Here is an 18,724-nt window from a genome sequence, read left to right on the forward strand (position 1 = left end):
GGAGAAGCTGATGCTGGATCTATGATGATCACAAATTGTTCTGTATTGTTGAAAGATTTATGACCAAACTCTTGATGTCACCCATATGAGGATGGGTTCCCCTTTGAGTCTGGTTCCTCTCAAGGTTTCTTCCTCATATCATCTAAGGGAGTTTTTCCTTGCCACTGTCGCCACGGCTTGCTCATCAGGGACAAACGCACACCATTCACCTTCACTGTTGTTTTCTGTAAAGCTGCTTTGAGACAATGTCTGTTGTGAAAAGCGCTATACAAATAAACTTGACTTGACTTGACTTGAAAAAAAATCCTAGGGAGGTGGTCATTAATGCTTGAGAAAGTGTGACCTCAACAAAACAGAAAGTGGGCCTTGAGTATAACACAACAGTGACCCAGGGACACGGTTCACATAGTACTGGCTACTTTACACTGTCATTATATGAAGCAGCAACAAAGACCTCTGGACTATGATTCAGTATTAATATGGTTTCAACGAGTGTTCAGGTCATAGTCCAGTAACTTCTATTAACTTAAACTGTGGTCATCAGCTAATTATGTATGAACATACCTATAAAACAATAACATCTTTAAAGTGATATTAGTGTTTATTTGAAATGAAGTAACCTAAAACAAAAAAGGAGCCCAGATGCTTATGACTGGGAGCTGCCTTTCCTGCTGCAATACCTGTTCTTTCATGGTCTAATGAGTAATGATGAAATAATGCATGGAGTTGTCTGCTTATCTGTAGAGTTCCTTGTATTAAACTTTTCTTCTATTACAGTCTTAGTGCTATGAATCTTTTTACAAGCAAAGAACTGTGAAGACGTTTTATTATACCTGTCACCAAAGCCAAGGTCATTCTCTGAGTGAGTAAAATATTCATATGGATTCAATAAAAAAAAATCCAGAATTATATTCACTTAATCACTACACTCATCCAGTAATTTGTTATAAAAAATGGATCAGAAAAGCAAAATAAATTATATAAGCTTCCCAGGCAGTCACATGTCCAGCCTATTTCTGTCCATATGTTTCAAGTTTCAATTTAAGAGATAAAACAGCATAAAAGACTGATGTTTATAAATTGTGAACAAAATAATGAACCTAAAGCAACACGATTCAATCTAAACAAGAATCTAAAAAAGAAGTTAACCAATCATGTCACCAATTATGTCTTACTCCTATCAAAAAGTGACTATTCCCTTCTATAAATAGAAGCAATATCCTGCCTACACTGAAAGAGACCTGACAGTGGACAGGCACAGCACAACACCCACCCAAACACACACACACACACACACACACACACACACACACACACACACACACACACACACAGAAACCACAGGGAGCAGATAAACTGCAGCTGATCATTGTGGTTGCTAGGGTTGGGAAGGTGTGGCATGGTTACCGTCATTAGCAAAGCTTACTATGTTGTACCTCAGCTCACAGTCGTGACACTGACCACACCACTTTCACTTTTGTGAGACTAGCATACAATAGTGCATGTGCTTTAAATACCTAAATTATGAATGATCCTAAAAAGTCTCTTTATTATGAAAACAGTGTGTTATTAACATTTGCATAGTTTTTAAGTCAAATAAATGAGCTTCTGTTACATTCGGTCATTGCAAAGCAATTAGCAAAGGGTTAAGCTGCCATCATAATTAATACAAGGTATGTGTTTTAGTTAATCATAAACAATACAAGTATTACTTTCATGGTAAACATGTTAGTGCGGGACCACCCAGAGACACACCTGTGAAAGAACTGAACAGGTTGTTCAACATGCCATGTTTGTTTCACCCTAGTCTCGGGCGAGGAGCATATCTAATTCTAAGGCTAAAACAATCTTATGAAACACGTACAACTAAATCTAGGGACTCTCTAACCTTTTTTAGTCTATAACTACTGATATGCCAAGTCCAGTTTTTAATTTCACATCAGTGGCAGTGATTTGACAATGAATTATTTTTATGCTATTAAAGCTTATTTTTTTTCCAACAAAATGAACTAATTATAGACTTGAGGTTAAAAGGCAAAAACAAAACAATTATTGACAAGCACTGCAACACCTATTTCTAAAGTCTGTATAACCACTCTTCAGAGCACAAGCTGTAGTTGTGATTATTGACTTAGTTAAATTTAAACCAGGGGTCAGTGGCACAAGATCATTTTACATGGACATTTGGATACCACTGGCTATCTGTCAGAGTCAACATGTTCTAAACCATAACACTATTCACTCTTTATCAACAATGTCACAGCAATGTCCTCTTTCGCTGAGAGTCAAAGTTAGTAGATACATTAAAGTTACTACAAAACTTACTTGATAGCAGTACTTGTGTTTATATCCTGCAGGTCCCCGGGGTAAATAAGCAGAACTTCTTTTAATCCAGGCACAAAGCTTGAGAAGGATGTTGACGTTGTCCTGTCAACAGGGAATATGTGCCAAACTTCTTAGTCAGGCTGTAATCATACAGGAATTCTGTGTGCACAGAGTTCAGAAATCATTGCATCCAAAGTTCAGGGCTTCTGTGAGCTCAGCTGGGGGTGGAGAGAAAGTAACACAGGTAGCAAATAAAAATGACATTACAGAGAGAAGGCAGGGTTTGTTCAGTCCGTGACAGATGTGTCTGAGGAGGAGCTTGTCTTTGGGGTGGAGCTAAAAAGTGTTGTCTACTTGCAAAGTCTCACAAAGTGTCCTCCCACTGTCATGCATGGCAGTCAAACACACTTCATCACCCTGCCTTCCAGGCACACAGGCACACAAACACGAGTGCATACTCTCCTCTCACACCCAGAAACTGTCATTGCTCACTGGCTTCACATACCTGTGGCAGCAGCAGGGGGTGGATTTATTTTGGAGACTGTAGTTGCTATGAAAGTGAACATGTGACTGACATGCAAACTATTTCCCCTAAATTGTTCCACTGGGGTGGAAGAGAGGGTTTGCATACATTAGAAATCCTGTTTTCTGCTGGCTGTACACAGTGGGTGTATGCATATACAACATAATGCATTGTTTTTCTGCATGCTTTTATGAAACATTCGTTAATAAGCATAACTTTAATTTGTTAGATTAATAGTGTCTTAATTCTTTTTAACATTACGTGAGAAAGTCTTTCTGTGAGAATGGTTTTAAAAAGGCCTGAAATAATTACAGGGTGTATTGGATGTTTAAACACACAGGCATATGACTGTTTTGACACAGACCCTTTAGATGTCATCACATTCTTCAGTTAGACTTAGAGCAACTCTGTCACAGAAGTTGGTTTAAACTAGAGGTGTTTGTGCCAGTTTTTAAATCCCACTCCTGCCCACACTCGAAGGAATGATGCCACCTGCTTCCGCAGATAATCTGAACAATCCAGCCTGTATCAGCAATTATTATTTTGCTTGCACCTTTCCATGATATTTTCTACCATAGTAGACTTTCCCAAACAAGGGTAGAAATAATCAATGAATGGAGTGTAAATAGTGTAAGTACTACCCAGCTGAGTATCTTATCTTCAAATTTTTTATACATGTAAATGAAAATATAACAAGGAAACATTTATTTTGCATTCTCCTCCTTATTCCCCTCAGACACTATCAAATCTATTAACTGGGATAACATTTTTAACAACAGAAATATGTTGCTAAACTTCAGTAGAACCTTATCAACTTGCTAACTAAAAGTTTCTTATATATTAAGAAAACGAACAAGGAACAAGTGTAATAAAGGAAAGAAGTAAAATTTGATATATAAAAAAAGATGTAAAAAAAATATATATATGTATATTAGAAAATGACAAACTTGTTAAAACAAGTGAATATAATTCTTGCAGGTCAACAATAGACTGATATAACACTGGTATTTTGGGGTTAACGACTGCGCCAAGGTCACTGAATTGTAGTGATAGGACTTGTTTACTGGAAAGAGTCACATTCTGTGGCTGGACAAAACAGACAAAAATAGACAAATTATAGGCAGTGTTAAATCATTATACCATATTAAAATAATACGTGAAGATTTGTATCATCACTGAAAAAAATCTATAAATAACTACAATTAGCAAATAGCATACTGGCTGGACTGAAATATTCTGAGAATGCATCTTCTTGTAACTATGACTTTGGTAATTGAATATAAACTATGTTGAAGTGTGAATAAAATGAATTCCTAATCACACTCATTTTATTCATGCCATTACCATAATGGCCAGGTAGAAATAGAAATAAAAGGAAAGGATTGATTAGTGTTATGGCATTTTTTCATAGTTTAACACAGAGTGGGGCTTTTATTAAACTACAGCAGGCATGGCATCTGAAAACAATCTCTGCTATGACCACAATTAAAACATGCATAGATACTGATTCTGGTGGAAAAACCTGCTCAACACAGATATAATCCTGTAAAAACTTCTCAGCCCATCCAAAAATTATAATCCACATAGGAATGTAGTAAAAGAGTAATTATTAAGCGGTCACCTTGTTAAGTCAAGTGTAAATAACTTTAAGTGTTAACAAAAGTGACTTATAACTGCCTCACCGGCTCAAGTGTGAACTGAAGATACCTTAAACCAAAGAACCCTAAAATCTTTACCTGAAAAAAATGCCAAAGCACACTGAAACTAGTCTCACTGTGACTCAATCTTCATGTTACATTATCCGTACTTAATGTGGAAGAACATAACAGATCTGACACGCTGATGCTTGTGTGCAATTACAAACACAGTAAAACTCCACTGTCAAATTATAGTAAACTTATGATGTTAGTTTATGGAGTAAACACGTCTGGTGGTCTGTGGAAAAAAACTATTAAAATAATCCCTTTTGCTAGTGGTGAGGCTTGATTCAGATAAACTGTATCCACCCAGCTCAATTATAGCCTGTTTACAGAGCTCATAGCCATCTGCAATCATCTCTCAGCTCAACCTCAATTTAAAGACTATGCAGTATGACTTTTCTAATGTGGTCCAAAAATATACCACATAAGTGTAGGTCTCCTTTCCAGATTTTTAAATGGAGGATCAGCTATGTGATTGGACAGAGAGGAAACCCACAACTCGGGCATTTGGTGGAACATGAAACCCTCTACTATGGGAAATTGGTCCACAGACAAACCGAAACAAACTCACAAATAATGTGACAGCTCATGTCTTAGTCAATAAATAAAATGATTAAAAATGTAACCTGTACTATTATTTAAACCATGATTTATAATTTATAGCTTATTAATAAGAGATGTGACAGAAAAAGCCATAACATGATTTCAGAGGGCTGAATAAGGGGAAAAATAACTTTCCGAAATAATTATAAATAGAGACCTCGGTTTACACTGCACTTTATTTAGGTTCAGGATTTTAATTTAGAGCCATTCAAATAAATGTTTAGTACAGAGAAAATATATACTTTGAATGTTTTGAATGTTTTCTTCAGCATGCCTGTGTGAGGATATTTTAATTCCCAGTTGTAAGTTTACACTCTGTAAATTTCTGGTTTGGAACTTGCTAGTGGAAATAGCCCTGTATTGCTTTTGGGGCATGGAGCTGATGATCCAGGTTTACTTTGGTAAATATCCAGCTGTTTTACAGAGTAATGGGCACCAAATAAGACCACATGCTTTCCCACAGTTTTGACTTGGTTTACAATCATATTTTACTTATTCACTTATTCATTCACTTATTCATGCCTTTGCTCATATCTTTTGCTTTAAATTTCCTTAACAGTCAAAATGATATAATTGTAATAAGGATCAAATCTGTGATATTTCTACATATTTAATCACTCAGTTCAAGGAAGAAGCAGGGCCATAAAAAACAGGAACTCACCAGGCCAGCAGTAGGTGTGGAAAGTCTGTTAATACTTTTGGTTGTTCGTGGTTTGATCTTTTTAACAAGACTAAAATGAGGGAACGAATGTGCAATCTGAAGAACACACTCTGATGCACTAAAATGTGCATCTAAATGTGTTTGTAGCCTCCTTTAATGTAAAACATGTGCCTTATAATCCCTCTGACCAAAACACAGCTAGGCGTCTGTAGCAACACCTTTTTTCCAATGCCTATTTTATATACATTTTGATGTTTAGTAATAAAAAAAATTTTTTAAATGTTAGCCTATTGGGACAAATAATTTATGATCTTATAATGCTACAATCACAATACAGTAATACATATCCTTACTTTGTGACTTTTTTATGTTAAAAAATAAAAAAGATATAAAAGGTATAATAATGTGTGGTACATTATTATACCTTTTATATCTATTTTATTTTTTATATTGCACTTTGTGAAGTAGTTTGATATGGATCAATTACTTTGATACGCATATACTGTGATGCAACTCTGTACCATTACTGACTCAGACTGTAATGAAGCAGCAGAACAAGAGTTTTCAGGAGGGAGTAGCGAGTAGTTGTGATGAATAAAACTGCGCTCATCAGTATGCTGACTCACTGATGTGACATCAAGGTATCGATCCAGAAATACTGCTGCCCATGCATCAGCCCAAAAGTGCCCTATTACGTACAGAAACAAAGCTGAAAACCCTGACCTTGCAGTAGCCTTGACATAACCCACCTTCACTGAACATCTCAATCTCACAGCATTCTTTGCTATTAAGATTTCAGAGCACAGTGTTAGTGAATCACATAAACAACAGTTGTCTTTCACATGCTTCCAATGATCATTGAAATTTTCTCAGCATTTATACTTCCTTATGTCCTACATGCTAAAATATGTTGCTTTTAATGTCCTAACCTGGAAATACTGGAAAGGGCAGAACAGTTTTCCATACAACAGTAACTGAGCTATTCAGACAACAACAAAACAATTCAACACCCTGTTGAACATGCATATTTACTATTTTCTCTACACTGCCTGTTCCACGTCAGCTTTGGAACGATTTCGTCTCTGATTTTAATGTACTGTACTACTTAGATTTACCTGAGAAAATAGATGCATGATAGGATGCTGTCAGGAAGATTTTACTCCTACAAGGCACAGTAACAATTTAAATCCAGAAAATACACATTTGCACACAAGACTGAATGATGCTTAACTGTCTTAGTAGCTATTGCAATAGGGAAAACAGGTCAGAGAGAAACAGTATTACTTACCAACACAATAGAACTGCATTCTGGAGAGAACTGCGGAAGTCTCTGCTCCCAAATCTCTACTTAGTGACTGCCTGTACAGTCAGGAAAAACACAGGAAGCTACAGTAGGTGAAAAGGTAACATGTGCAATAAGAATGGTTTGCCAGACTTTGCTCTGCTATCCTAAACTGACCCACAGAACAGCACAGTAGTTTCTGAAGCAAAGGCTTGGCTCTTTTGGTTCGCCTCACTTTTCTGCCAGACCTTCTCCAAACAGAGTCAGAACTGAGCAGCCAGACCACAGAGAACAAGAACTTTTTAAAAAATGTGAGAATACAAAATAAGGCACTACCCTTATGCCTTTTCAGTGATCTTAAGCAAGTGTTGCAAGATATATCAAGAAAGGCCATTGTTACTTATCCAAAAGAGGAAATACTTATGTTGTTTTCATACCCCCCTTTTACAGTGTGTTCTCTGAACTGCTGTTTTACAGCTCCTCAAAAATGTTTAAGTAGAGAGTGCAAGAATGTTTTGTCCTCTCAACAACATAGATTATTTTTGCTTTGCTTCAATAAGCAAATGTTTTATGATATCCTGTGTACTGTAAATAGGAATGATATGAGATGGATGTAATCCTGACTTGTTCAGTTAGTGCAGGAAACTATTAGATTTGAAATTCTAACGATGTAGCCTTCATCGTTAAAATAGACTATCCCTTGAAATCAAATGGTAATAGCATTCAGGACAGTTCTATGTGTAAAACATGTAAAACTGGCTAAGCCAGACAGGTGTCTAAAATCATGAGAGTGGTTTTCTGTCACTGTTCTCTTCAATTAGATCAGAGATTTCCAATCTTATCTTTCCAAGCAAGCATGAACAAATCTGGCTGCACTGTTTTAATCAAATCATCTGTTTTCCATTGAGCTGAACTACCATTGAGCAGGTGTGGACCCTGTGAGGTTAAAATGAACTTGCAGTTACATGAAGTTTATGAACAATATTATTAACTATCCAAGATTACAAGAACACCTGCCATGTTTTGAAGGGGGAAAAAAAGATTAAAATTTAAATAAAAACAATACACACTAACTACCCAATGTTGTGCTACAGGTATGCTGGAATAGGGTGAATGAACATGTTTTTAACTTAAACAAAATAATATAATTATTCTCTTCTGCTTAAGCTTTTCACGGAAATATATAGTTTTAAAATTCTATTTATTCAAGAAATAATAATATAATTTCCAAAGAAACCTCCATAAATAATTGCTTCCTTAAAATGTTTTGTGAATATCACATATCCAACCCCATAAAGCATCTGTCTTTCCTAGCTGTGCACATGCATGCAGTGCAGCACATCATTAACTATGGCAAGGAATTCTTTAAAAGAAGTCTTTAATCCTTTAAAATCCCATCTCATTATTTGAGTATTCATCTAAAGGCATATAATCCCATGACTACTACAGTAAGACTAATATGAACTAGAGTGAGGAATGTGTGCCTGGACCCACTGGAAGAGTCTGTGAGGTAAAATGGATTAAGCAGAAACAGGGATAACTAAACATTTGAATTATCATCAATCATATGATTGGTCATTAGAGAAAAAAAAACTGTTATACAGCCAATTGTATTCCATACTTCAACTGATCGTAAAAGGCAAGACAAGAATGAATGTAAAATAGGAATCAGTCATGGAGTCAAGTAGGAATGTGGGCATGTGACAGACTACCCATTCCTCTCACACACAAACTCACACATTAACAGCCATTTAAAACTGGACATCCAATCTGGCAACCTGTTAATCATCTAAAAGGGAAGCCCAATGTCACTTCCTTTCTATACAGCCAAAGGTGGGCTGTTGTGATATGCTCCAGCCAGATACCACAGCCTCACAATAAAGCAAATACACACGCAAAAGCCTGAAGACATTCATCTTGACACAAAAAAAGGACAAAAGGCTAATGCTCAAATAAACAATTCAGTGTTTATTACTTGAATGGTGAAATGTCAGAGTTGGAATGATCATAACTACACAGTAATAAAATGCAGTCTACTGTTTGGGTCTGCATAGGTGAATATAGAAGGAGTACAGAATTACTGACCTGCAAAATTTAAAAAAATATATAATAAACATGAGTTGTTGTTTTTTTTACACTGAAATGCATATAATGGTTTTGAAGTCAAGGATAAAGTGCATTTTACAATATCAAAATGTTTAAATAAAAAAACATTTTAAACTGTATCTTAATACTAAGTAAGGCAGTATAACGCACCTTCAGCCATGTTTGTGCTTCTAAGTCTATAAGGACTCAAATCCTTTCCATTTGTCCATGATCAGTGTTAAAAGCCTTTTTTTTTTTCATCTGAACTGTACAAACATTACAGTAAAACTTACCTGTCAATTCCAACAGCTTGAAATCAGAATAATCTCTACCATCCTAGGTGCTCCTAGAACTTTATAAACTTGGGTTCTACCATAAACATTACACGGAGACTTCTGCAGGAATATTGTAATCGAGAGAAGTTAGTGCGCTTTTTCATAGTTTACTTGTGTTCCCAGAGCCCTCTGGTGGAATAAAAGAAAAATCACATTAACCCAGTATATTTCCAGTCATACGTTTGTCTAAAATGTAAGTGTTAAAGTAAATAAAAGGCCGGATCCACCAAATGCAAATTGTACTGGTTGTTAAAAACATGGAGTATGCTGTATCGGTGATACTTCACACTGTTGTACAGTTTACCAATCTACATATAATACAAAAACATGTTACCGCATGTTGTTGTTCACAAAACCCAGTCACACACTCACCAAGCCACTTTAAATATGAACACCTTTAGCCATGCTCATGTATGAAATGATCAACCAGTGGCAGCAATACATAAAATCATCAAGCGCTGCAGTTAATATTTACATCGAAAAGTGGAAAAATGTGATCTGGATGCACGATTGTTGGTGATAGACTGGATAGTGTACGCAAACTCCTGGGATTTTTATCTTTATATTTTACACAGAATAATGTGAAAATAAAAACAACAATGACTGAGCAACAGCTTCGTGGATGACATGGATGATCAAAAATCATATCTCAGAAGAAACAACTGTGAAGCAGGCAAACCACAAGAGCAGAAGATCACATCAGAGCAGTTTAAGATAGTATAAAGTTCAAAAGCAAACACCAAGGAAAACTGTTGATCTAATAATTCAACCATTACAAACCATTACAAAGATTTCAACCTTTATTGTTATTTTATGCATCAGAAAGAGAGAATCTCTTTGGAGCACATTTTACACGATTCATTTGTTCATTCATTTGTTTAAAGAAACCACTCCTTAATTCCAGTCTAATTTGAATAAGGGTGTCAGTATGTACTGCAGAGCGAAAGGCAAAGTTATATTTCGGGTAGTAATTAAACATAATTTAAAAAAAGACTATAAATGCATACATGGACATATTCCATTTCTTTGTGTTTCATTATTAATGACACATCAGGCCAAATAAATGTTCAGCAAAATATTAGCAAATAACCATTTTGTCAAAGATTTAATCTGCCATGTAAGAATGCAAACGTTTTGCAAAAGGCTGGCAGTTGCTTCTTGAGAAAACAAAAAGTAAATGAGTGTTTTATACTTTGGAGAGAGCCACAACAGTGAAGCGAAGTTCTTGGGGATCACGTGCCATGAATTTCTTACAGACATCTGCAGCATCCTGTAAAGGAGCAAAGAAGAATTTTTCCCCAAATCCTACATTACAATACTTTAAAATCACAACACAAACATTTATACACACACATTTATATACACACACACACACACACACACACACACAATATTGGCAAAAGTATTGGGTCACCTGGGTCATTCGAGTACTCAAACCCCTCCACCACGTTAAGGTGGCAGTTCAAGGAGAGGAGCTATGTTGTCCGGGGCTATATGCCCCTGGTAGGGTCTCCCAAGGCAAACAGGTCCTGGGCGACGGGTCAGACTAAGAGCGGTTCAAAACCCCTTATGAGAGATACTACATCAGGGACCGTGACGTCGCCCGGTATGGCGCAGCCAGGGCCCCACCCTGGAGCCAGGCCCGGGGTTGGGGCTCGTATGCGAGCGCCTGGTGGCCGGGCCTTCCCCCACAGGGTCAGGCCGGGCCCAGCCCGAAGGAGCGACGTGGGGCCGCCTTCCAGTGGGCTCACCACCTGCAGGAGGGACCGTAAGGGGCCGGTGCTAAGAGGATCGGGCAGCAGTCGAAGGTGGAGGCCTCGACAACCCGATCCCTGGACACGGAAGCTAGCTCTAGGGACGTGGAATGTCACCTCGCTGGCGGGGAAGGAGCCTGAGATTGTGCGTGAGGTTGAGAGGTTCCGACTAGAGATAGTCGGGATCACCTCTACGCACGGCCTGGGCTCTGGAACCACACTCCTTGAGAGAGGATGGACTCTTTACAACTCTGGAGCTGCCCATGGTGAAAGGCGTCGGGCTGGTGTGGGTTTGCTTATAGCCCCCCAGCTCAGCCGCCAGGTGTTGGAGTTTACCCCGGTGAACGAGAGGGTCGTTTCCCTGCGCCTACGGGTCGGGGATAGGTCTCTCACTGTCGTGTGTGCCTACGGGCCAAACGGCAGTATAGAGTACCCGGCCTTCTTGGGGTCTCTGGGAGGGGTGCTGGACAGTGCTCCGACTGGGGACTCCGTCGTTCTACTAGGCGACTTCAATGCACACGTGGGCAGCGACAGTGACACCTGGAGGGGCGTGATTGGGAGGAACGGCCCCCCTGATCTGAACCCGAGCGGTGTTCAGTTATTGGACTTCTGTGCTAGTTACAGTTTGTCCATAACGAACACCATGTTCAAGCATAAGGGTGTCCATCAGTACACGTGGCACCAGGACACCCTAGGCCGCAGGTCGATGATCGACTTTGTGGTCGTTTCATCTGACCTGCGGCCGTATGTCTTGGACACTCGGGTAAAGAGAGGGGCGGAGCTGTCAACTGATCACCACCTGGTGGTGAGTTGGATCCGATGGCGGGGGAGGAAGCTGGACAGACTCGGCAGACCCAAGCGTACTGTGAGGGTCTGCTGGGAACGTTTGGCCGAGCCTCCTGTCAGAGAGAACTTCAACTCCCACCTCCGGCGGAGCTTTGACCAGATCCCGAGGGAGGCCGGAGATATTGAGTCCGAGTGGACCATGTTCTTCACCTCCATTGTCGAAGCGGCCGCTCGGAGCTGTGGCAGTAAGGTCTCCGGTGCCTGTCGAGGCGGCAATCCCCGAACCCGGTGGTGGAAACCGGAAGTAAGGGATGCCGTCAAGCTGAAGAAGGAGTCCTACCAGGCCTGGTTGGCTTGTGGGACTCCTGAGGCAGCTGACGGGTACCGGCAGGCCAAGCAAACTGCAGCCCGGGTGGTTATCGAGGCAAAAACTCGGGCCTGGGAGGAGTTCGGTGAGGCCATGGAGAAGGACTATCGGCTGGCCTCGAAGAGATTCTGGCAAACCATCCGGCGCCTCAGGAGGGGAAAGCAGTGCCCCACCAATGCTGTTTACAGTAGAGGTGGGGAGCTGTTGACCTCAACTGGGGATGTCGTTGGACGGTGGAAGGAATACTTCGAGGATCTCCCCAATCCCGCCGTCACGTCTTCCATTGAGGAAGCAGAGGCTGAGGGCTCAGAGGCGGACTCGTCCATCACCCAAGCTGAAGTCACCGAGGTAGTAAAGAAACTCCTCGGTGGCAGGGCACCGGGGGTGGATGAGATCCGCCCTGAGTACCTCAAGTCTCTGGATGTTGTGGGGCTGTCTTGGCTGACACGCCTCTGCAGCATCGCGTGGAGGTCGGGGACAGTGCCTCTGGAATGGCAGACCGGGGTGGTGGTCCCTCTTTTTAAGAAGGGGGACCGGAGGGTGTGTTCCAACTATAGGGGGATCACACTTCTCAGCCTACCTGGGAAAGTCTATGCCAGGGTACTGGAGAGGAGAATACGGCCGATAGTAGAACCTCGGATTCAGGAGGAACAATGTGGTTTTCGTCCAGGCCGTGGAACACTGGACCAGCTCTATACCCTCTACAGGGTGCTGGAGGGTTCATGGGAGTTTGCCCAACCAGTCCACATGTGCTTTGTGGATTTGGAAAAGGCATTCGACTGTGTCCCTCCCGGCGGCCTGTGGAGGGTGCTCCGGGAGTATGGGGTCGGGGGCCCTTTACTAAGGGCTGTCCGGTCCCTGTATGACCGAAGCAGGAGCTTGGTTCGCATTGCCGGCAGTAATTCAGACTTGTTCCCGGTGCATGTTGGACTCCGGCAGGGCTGCCCTTTGTCACCGGTTCTGTTCATAATTTTTATGGACAGAATTTCTAGGCGCAGCCAGGGGTCGGAGGGTGTCCGGTTTGGTGACGACACGATTTCGTCTTTGCTCTTTGCAGATGATGTTGTCGTGTTGGCTTCATCAGACCAGGACCTTCAGCATGCACTGGGACGGTTTGCAGCCGAGTGTGAAGCGGCTGGGATGAGAATCAGCACCTCCAAATCCGAGGCCATGGTCCTCAGTCGGAAAAGGGTGGCTTGCCCACTTCAGGTTGGTGGGGAGTTCCTGCCGCAAGTGGAGGAGTTTAAGTATCTTGGGGTTTTGTTCACGAGTGAGGGAAGGGTGGAATGGGAGATTGACAGACGGATCGGTGCAGCTTCTGCAGTAATGCGGTCGATGTACCGGTCTGTCGTGGTGAAGAAGGAGCTGAGCCGCAAGGCGAAACTTTAGATTTACCGGTCAATCTACGTTCCTACTCTCACCTATGGTCATGAGCTCTGGGTCATGACCGAAAGGACAAGATCCCGGATACAGGCGGCCGAAATGTGCTTCCTCCGCAGGGTGGCTGGGCGATCCCTTAGAGATAGGGTGAGAAGCTTAGTCACTCGGGAGGAGCTCAGAGTAGATCCGCTGCTCCTCCACATCGAGAGGGGTCAGCTGAGGTGGCTCGGGCATCTGTTCCGGATGCCTCCTGGACGCCTTCCTGGGAAGGTGTTCCGGGCGCGTCCCACTGGGAGGAGACCCCGGGGAAGACCTAGGACACGCTGGAGAGACTATGTCTCCCGGCTGGCCTGGGAACGCCTTGGTGTCCCCCCGGAAGAGCTGGAAGAAGTGTCTAGGGAGAGGGAAGTGTGGGCATCTTTGCTTAGACTGCTGCCCCCGCGACCCGGCATCGGATAAGCGGGAGAAGATGGATGGATGGATTGGGTCACCTGCTCATGTAAAGGTCAAGTATGTCATGTGATTTCTGAGCATTCCATTTTACATTTTGTCCGAATTTGCTCGTATAATTCTCTCCACTCTTCTGGGAAGATGTTCCACTAGATTGTGGAGTGTGCTTATGGATATTTGTGTTCATCAGCCACAGGGGTATTATGAAAAACAGGTACTGATGTAGGTGAGGAGACCTGGGGTGCAGTCAGCGTTCACATTCCTCCCAAAGGTGTTCAGTAGGGATGATATCAGAGCTGTACAGCAGGCCACTCAAGATCTTTCTCTCCAAAGCATGTAAACCAGATCTTCAAGAAACTCACTTTGTGCTGGAACAGGTTTGGGTTTCCAAGTTCAAGTACAAAATGTAATTATAGCACATCAAGACGTCCTGTACAATTAAATGCCTCCAACTTTGTGACAGTTGGTTAAAGAACCACTTATAGCAGGAACAGTCAGGTGACCCAATACTTTTGACAATATAGTGTATACACACACACACACACACACACACACACACACACACACACCATCTTCTTCTTTCGGCTGCTTCCAATAGGGGTCGCCACAGCGAATCATCCGTCTTCATACCCCCCCTGTCAAACCAACCACCTGCATGTCCTCCCTCACCACATCCATAAACCACCATATTTATAACCACCAAATTATTTATTTTTATTTTTATATATATATATATATATATATATATATATATATATATATATATATATATATATATATATAAATATAAAATGTATACCTCAAGAAAGCTGTCCTCTGTTGTTTTTCCATGAACTACTGGAAAAGGTTTCCGGCCATCTGCAAAGTAGCCAAATTAATACATCACCAGGACCATATTTTGTGTAATTATACAATAAAAAAAAAAGACATGGATGTAAAGTGTTAGGTAGTAAAATCTGATTAATTTAATATCTTTTTTTTTTTAATTATATGGAAAAAAACCTGTATTATAACCTACTTACCCAACTCATATAAATGTCCTCCAACATTCACAAAGGCAACAAAATGTAAATCCACCTTTTCATCTACACTCGGAGCCTGTTAAAAAAAAAAGTGTGTGTATTTATTTATACACACACACACACACACACATATATACATATACATATATATATATATATATATATATATATATATATATATATATATATATATATATATATATATATATATATATATATATATGAAACAGATCGTTAGTCATGTGACTGCACACTGTGGAGAATGATGCTTTTATCAGTTCAACTTACGTGCCTTATTATACACATTTTCCGTCTACAGCATTAACAGACTTTTTTTTTATGGCTGTGAAACTCAGTCAACATTAAGGATTTAGGTTATGCTGTGAGATATTGTATCATAGTTTTTGAATACATGTCCCAAAAGTAATTCTGATCACGGTTACACAATGATGATAATGCTAATAGGAATCAACTTTTCCAAAATGATTAGGGTCCTCAGTCAGAGCACACAAATGATCACTGAATTGTTTTATGAGACTGAAAACAATGAAGATCATATTTTATGGCCTTTAGATCTAAACTTACTTGAACACCTACATATTATTGACTGATGTGTTAAATGTGTTAACGGTCATCATTCTGCCACCACCATTAAGGGCAACTATGGAAAAACTGCACGATTCTTCTCTCCAGAACGGTTCAAGATTCAACAGTTAAAAAAAATCTATGGCTTTGTCAACTATCTTTAGCTCATGTGGCTATAAGATGACTTCTGTTACAATTTGTCATTAGAATTAACCAACCTCAGTCTGTCCCTCCTGAGCACTTGACTCATGTGTTACACGGATACTCTAAAACAGAAAAAAAAAACTATTCATTAACAGAATATAGGGGTTCAGTGTCTCATGACAACAGCACACAATTTTTAAACAACCTCATCTTTTTCTAGAAAGGTTGCTTTCTCCTCTGGGCTCATCTTAGAAGACTGAATAATAAACATCTTCAGTGGTGAGTCAGCCTCTGCAAAACAACATAATTTATTACAAACATTACAAATATACTGCTGAGTAAACCCTAGACAATAAGACAATAAGCGACCAATAAATTGTAATAAATTATACCTGGAGTACATAAAAAAGAAATCACTTACCAAACTCCAGATGTGTTTGGTTATTTGCTACTGCATGAATCAACCCTATAGTGCCACATGCATTTCCGATTGTTTGCTTCATAAAGTACACATCTGGTGACACTTCTTGTCCCTGTGCCTTAATCTTTGCTTCCTCCTCCAGTCTAAATGACTCATACTGTAAAAATATAAATAAAAGAATATGTAGAGGAAATCAGTGATTTCAATCTTAATTCTTATCTATTATTGACACTGACAAAATGCATCATTTTTATTATCCGTTTTCATATCCTATCTGAAAAATAAACAGAGATATGAGGATTTTAGGGTGTGTTTCTTTTAACCAGCCTGTCCCTGCATTTTTTCTGCTGCAACTGCAATCATGAGAGCATTCATGAATAGCTTTGCTGTCTGCTGCATGTCTTTCAGGTTTGATGACTTGTGGATATAAATAAGATGAAACCTAAAGTGCCTGATACATTTTTGTATTATTCCACTAAGGTAATGGAAAACTAGCTTGGCTTGTAGTAGAATTGCAGGAAGGGTGATCTGGTGTAGAAAACTAGTCTGTAATATACATGACAAGAGTCCTACAGAATCAAAAAGATTGGTTCCACATTCTAACAAAAAAGAGCTATATTTCTATGACTTGATTGAAAGAAATTTGTTTAGAAATATATTTGGGTAAAAATGCACACAATTTAATATAATCACGTCATCTAAAAATATAATTGTGTGTGCATGATATTACATACACGATTTGTATATACATAAAAAAAGACATGCAGCATAAATAACCATGGATTTGTTTAAAGAATCCGGATTTAACCAGTTTTGATAACTATCAAAATCCTCTGGCTTACTTGCGCAACAAGGCATTATTTCTTCTCAAAAATTTTTTGGAAAGACTCAGTAGGTCATGTGTTCTCAGATGACTTCTAGCGCACCAGTACTGAATACAAACATGACTCTAGCTTGTTCTAGTGTTGGATCATCAGATCGGTTCATCTGGGTGATGGCTAAAGTGCTAGGGTAATGTCAACTCCCAGAAACTTCCACACCCAACACCAACTCTCTCATATGTTCTCATGTGTAATAACAATTGATGGTGTATACCACACACACACACACACACACACACACGTGTGTCAAGTTGGAATTTAGGCAGAGCTCAGTGTGTCTCTAATAAGCTGGCAACTACTTCTTATGTATACAGGTTTTGTCAATTGTAGGCCATGTTTTTCAATGTGTTGCCATTTTATATGTTTACCAATAGCTCCTAAATAGTTTACTGAATAATACACTGTAAAGTAGATAATTAAATAAATGCTTAGAACTAGGTTAACAGAGCCATCTGAAAAAATACAGCATTTAATGTATGCACATTACTGCAGCAGCGTTCAAAGATGATGGTTGTACCTTTTCCGTGACAGGGAAGAGGAGCAGGACAGCACACACAGGCTTTGGCACCAATGTAAGAAGCTCTGGGTCCAAACCATAAACATCTCCGAACTGCCAGTTGGGTACTAATCCCAATTGTCGTAAAAACTACAAGACATCATAAATCAGAAAGATCAGATTATGGGAGTTTAAAGGGAGTTGTACCAGGTGAGGGTCAGGGCGTGTGCCTTGAAATGAATGTCGTAAAGAAGACTGGGACATCATACGATCACATTACTCTACTTTGCATACAGAACAATAAACGATAAAGAAATAAGCACCATGGCAGTCTTAACTTTCCTCAATTAAGACGTTCATTCGTTTGAATACACCTGACTGTGTGTTAGCAGGAAACCAGAACTGGGTCAAGCCAGCTACTCACTTGGTTCATTACCTGAAAGAGATAGCAAAACAAGCCACTTGACGCAAGTATCTCAAGTATAAAGTGAAGAAAGTGAACTAGAGTGCAGGTTCAGTGAAATCTTAATGCTTGACCTACTGAATCACAAGGAAAAAAAATTGGTTGTCATATTGATGGCGATCTAGCTAGCACATTGAATGAACAGTAAAGGCGTACATACTTCTGGATTCGCTTCCAGAGGTAACCAGCGTTGTCCTTCCATTTCAACTAAAGTCTCAGCTACTTGTTTGAGGGACAGAACAGTACAATTCCCTCCTCGATGTGCAACGAGGATATATTTAGTGCAAGCGTCAGATTTTTTTTTTTTAATAAGCTACCAGGTAATCATATGGCAATATGCTACCGAAAACGGCAAGCTTCCGGTTTCAAATCATTGTTTAAAATAAAAGCCACTCGTTTATTAACCCAGAAAAAATCCCTGGCTAAATATTGATAACAAATATTATTTCTGCTTTTTTTTT

The 18,724-nt window shown here is 39.9% G+C and overlaps 2 protein-coding genes across 24 annotated transcripts in view; both read right to left on the reverse strand.

Moving 5' to 3' along the window:
- The window catches only part of lmo7a (LIM domain 7a), a 33,387-nt gene extending 23,811 nt beyond the window's left edge, over positions 1 to 9,576 (reverse strand). For 14 of the 20 annotated variants that reach the window (XM_083536487.1, XM_083536489.1, XM_083536485.1 and 11 more), the window contains exon 1: positions 2,326 to 2,598. The gene's annotated coding sequence lies outside the window, so the exon portion shown is untranslated. Of the gene's footprint in view, positions 1 to 2,325; positions 2,599 to 9,472 lie in introns of those variants that run through there. The other 6 variants (XM_083536494.1, XM_083536488.1, XM_083536490.1 and 3 more) reach the window with 5 other exon arrangements.
- A 720-nt stretch (positions 9,577 to 10,296) lies between these two features.
- uchl3 (ubiquitin carboxyl-terminal esterase L3 (ubiquitin thiolesterase)) lies at positions 10,297 to 18,635 on the reverse strand. Of its 4 annotated transcripts, none has more exons than XM_083536537.1 (9): positions 18,424 to 18,635; positions 18,124 to 18,236; positions 17,822 to 17,950; positions 16,424 to 16,580; positions 16,208 to 16,293; positions 16,077 to 16,124; positions 15,274 to 15,349; positions 15,051 to 15,109; positions 10,297 to 10,784 (listed from the first exon to the last, which is right to left on the reverse strand). In XM_083536537.1, the coding sequence occupies exons 2-9, from the start codon at positions 18,124 to 18,126 to the stop codon at positions 10,701 to 10,703; spliced, it is 642 nt and encodes a 213-aa protein (XP_083392663.1). In that variant the 5' UTR covers positions 18,127 to 18,236; positions 18,424 to 18,635; the 3' UTR covers positions 10,297 to 10,700. The 4 variants fall into 4 exon arrangements, with proteins under 4 accessions (XP_083392663.1, XP_083392660.1, XP_083392662.1 ...); XM_083536534.1 differs by having other exon boundaries at positions 18,225 to 18,236; positions 18,424 to 18,599; XM_083536536.1 differs by lacking the exon at positions 18,124 to 18,236 and having other exon boundaries at positions 18,416 to 18,635.
- Positions 18,636 to 18,724: the final 89 nt, after the last annotated feature.

Source organism: Silurus aristotelis, assembly GCF_946808225.1.
Source record: "Silurus aristotelis genome assembly, chromosome: 3".
Classification (NCBI taxonomy): domain Eukaryota; kingdom Metazoa; phylum Chordata; class Actinopteri; order Siluriformes; family Siluridae; genus Silurus; species Silurus aristotelis.

Coding starts and splice junctions, on each gene's coding strand:
- uchl3 (XM_083536534.1), bottom strand. CDS start 18,465: ATGGAAGGACAACGCTGGTTACCTCTGGAAGCGAATCCAGAA. Junction 16,294..16,423: donor CCAAACACATCTGGAGTTTG/GTAAGTGATTTC, acceptor GTTGTTTTGCAG/AGGCTGACTCACCACTGAAG. Junction 15,350..16,076: donor CTCAGGAGGGACAGACTGAG/GTTGGTTAATTC, acceptor TTTTTTTAACAG/GCTCCGAGTGTAGATGAAAA.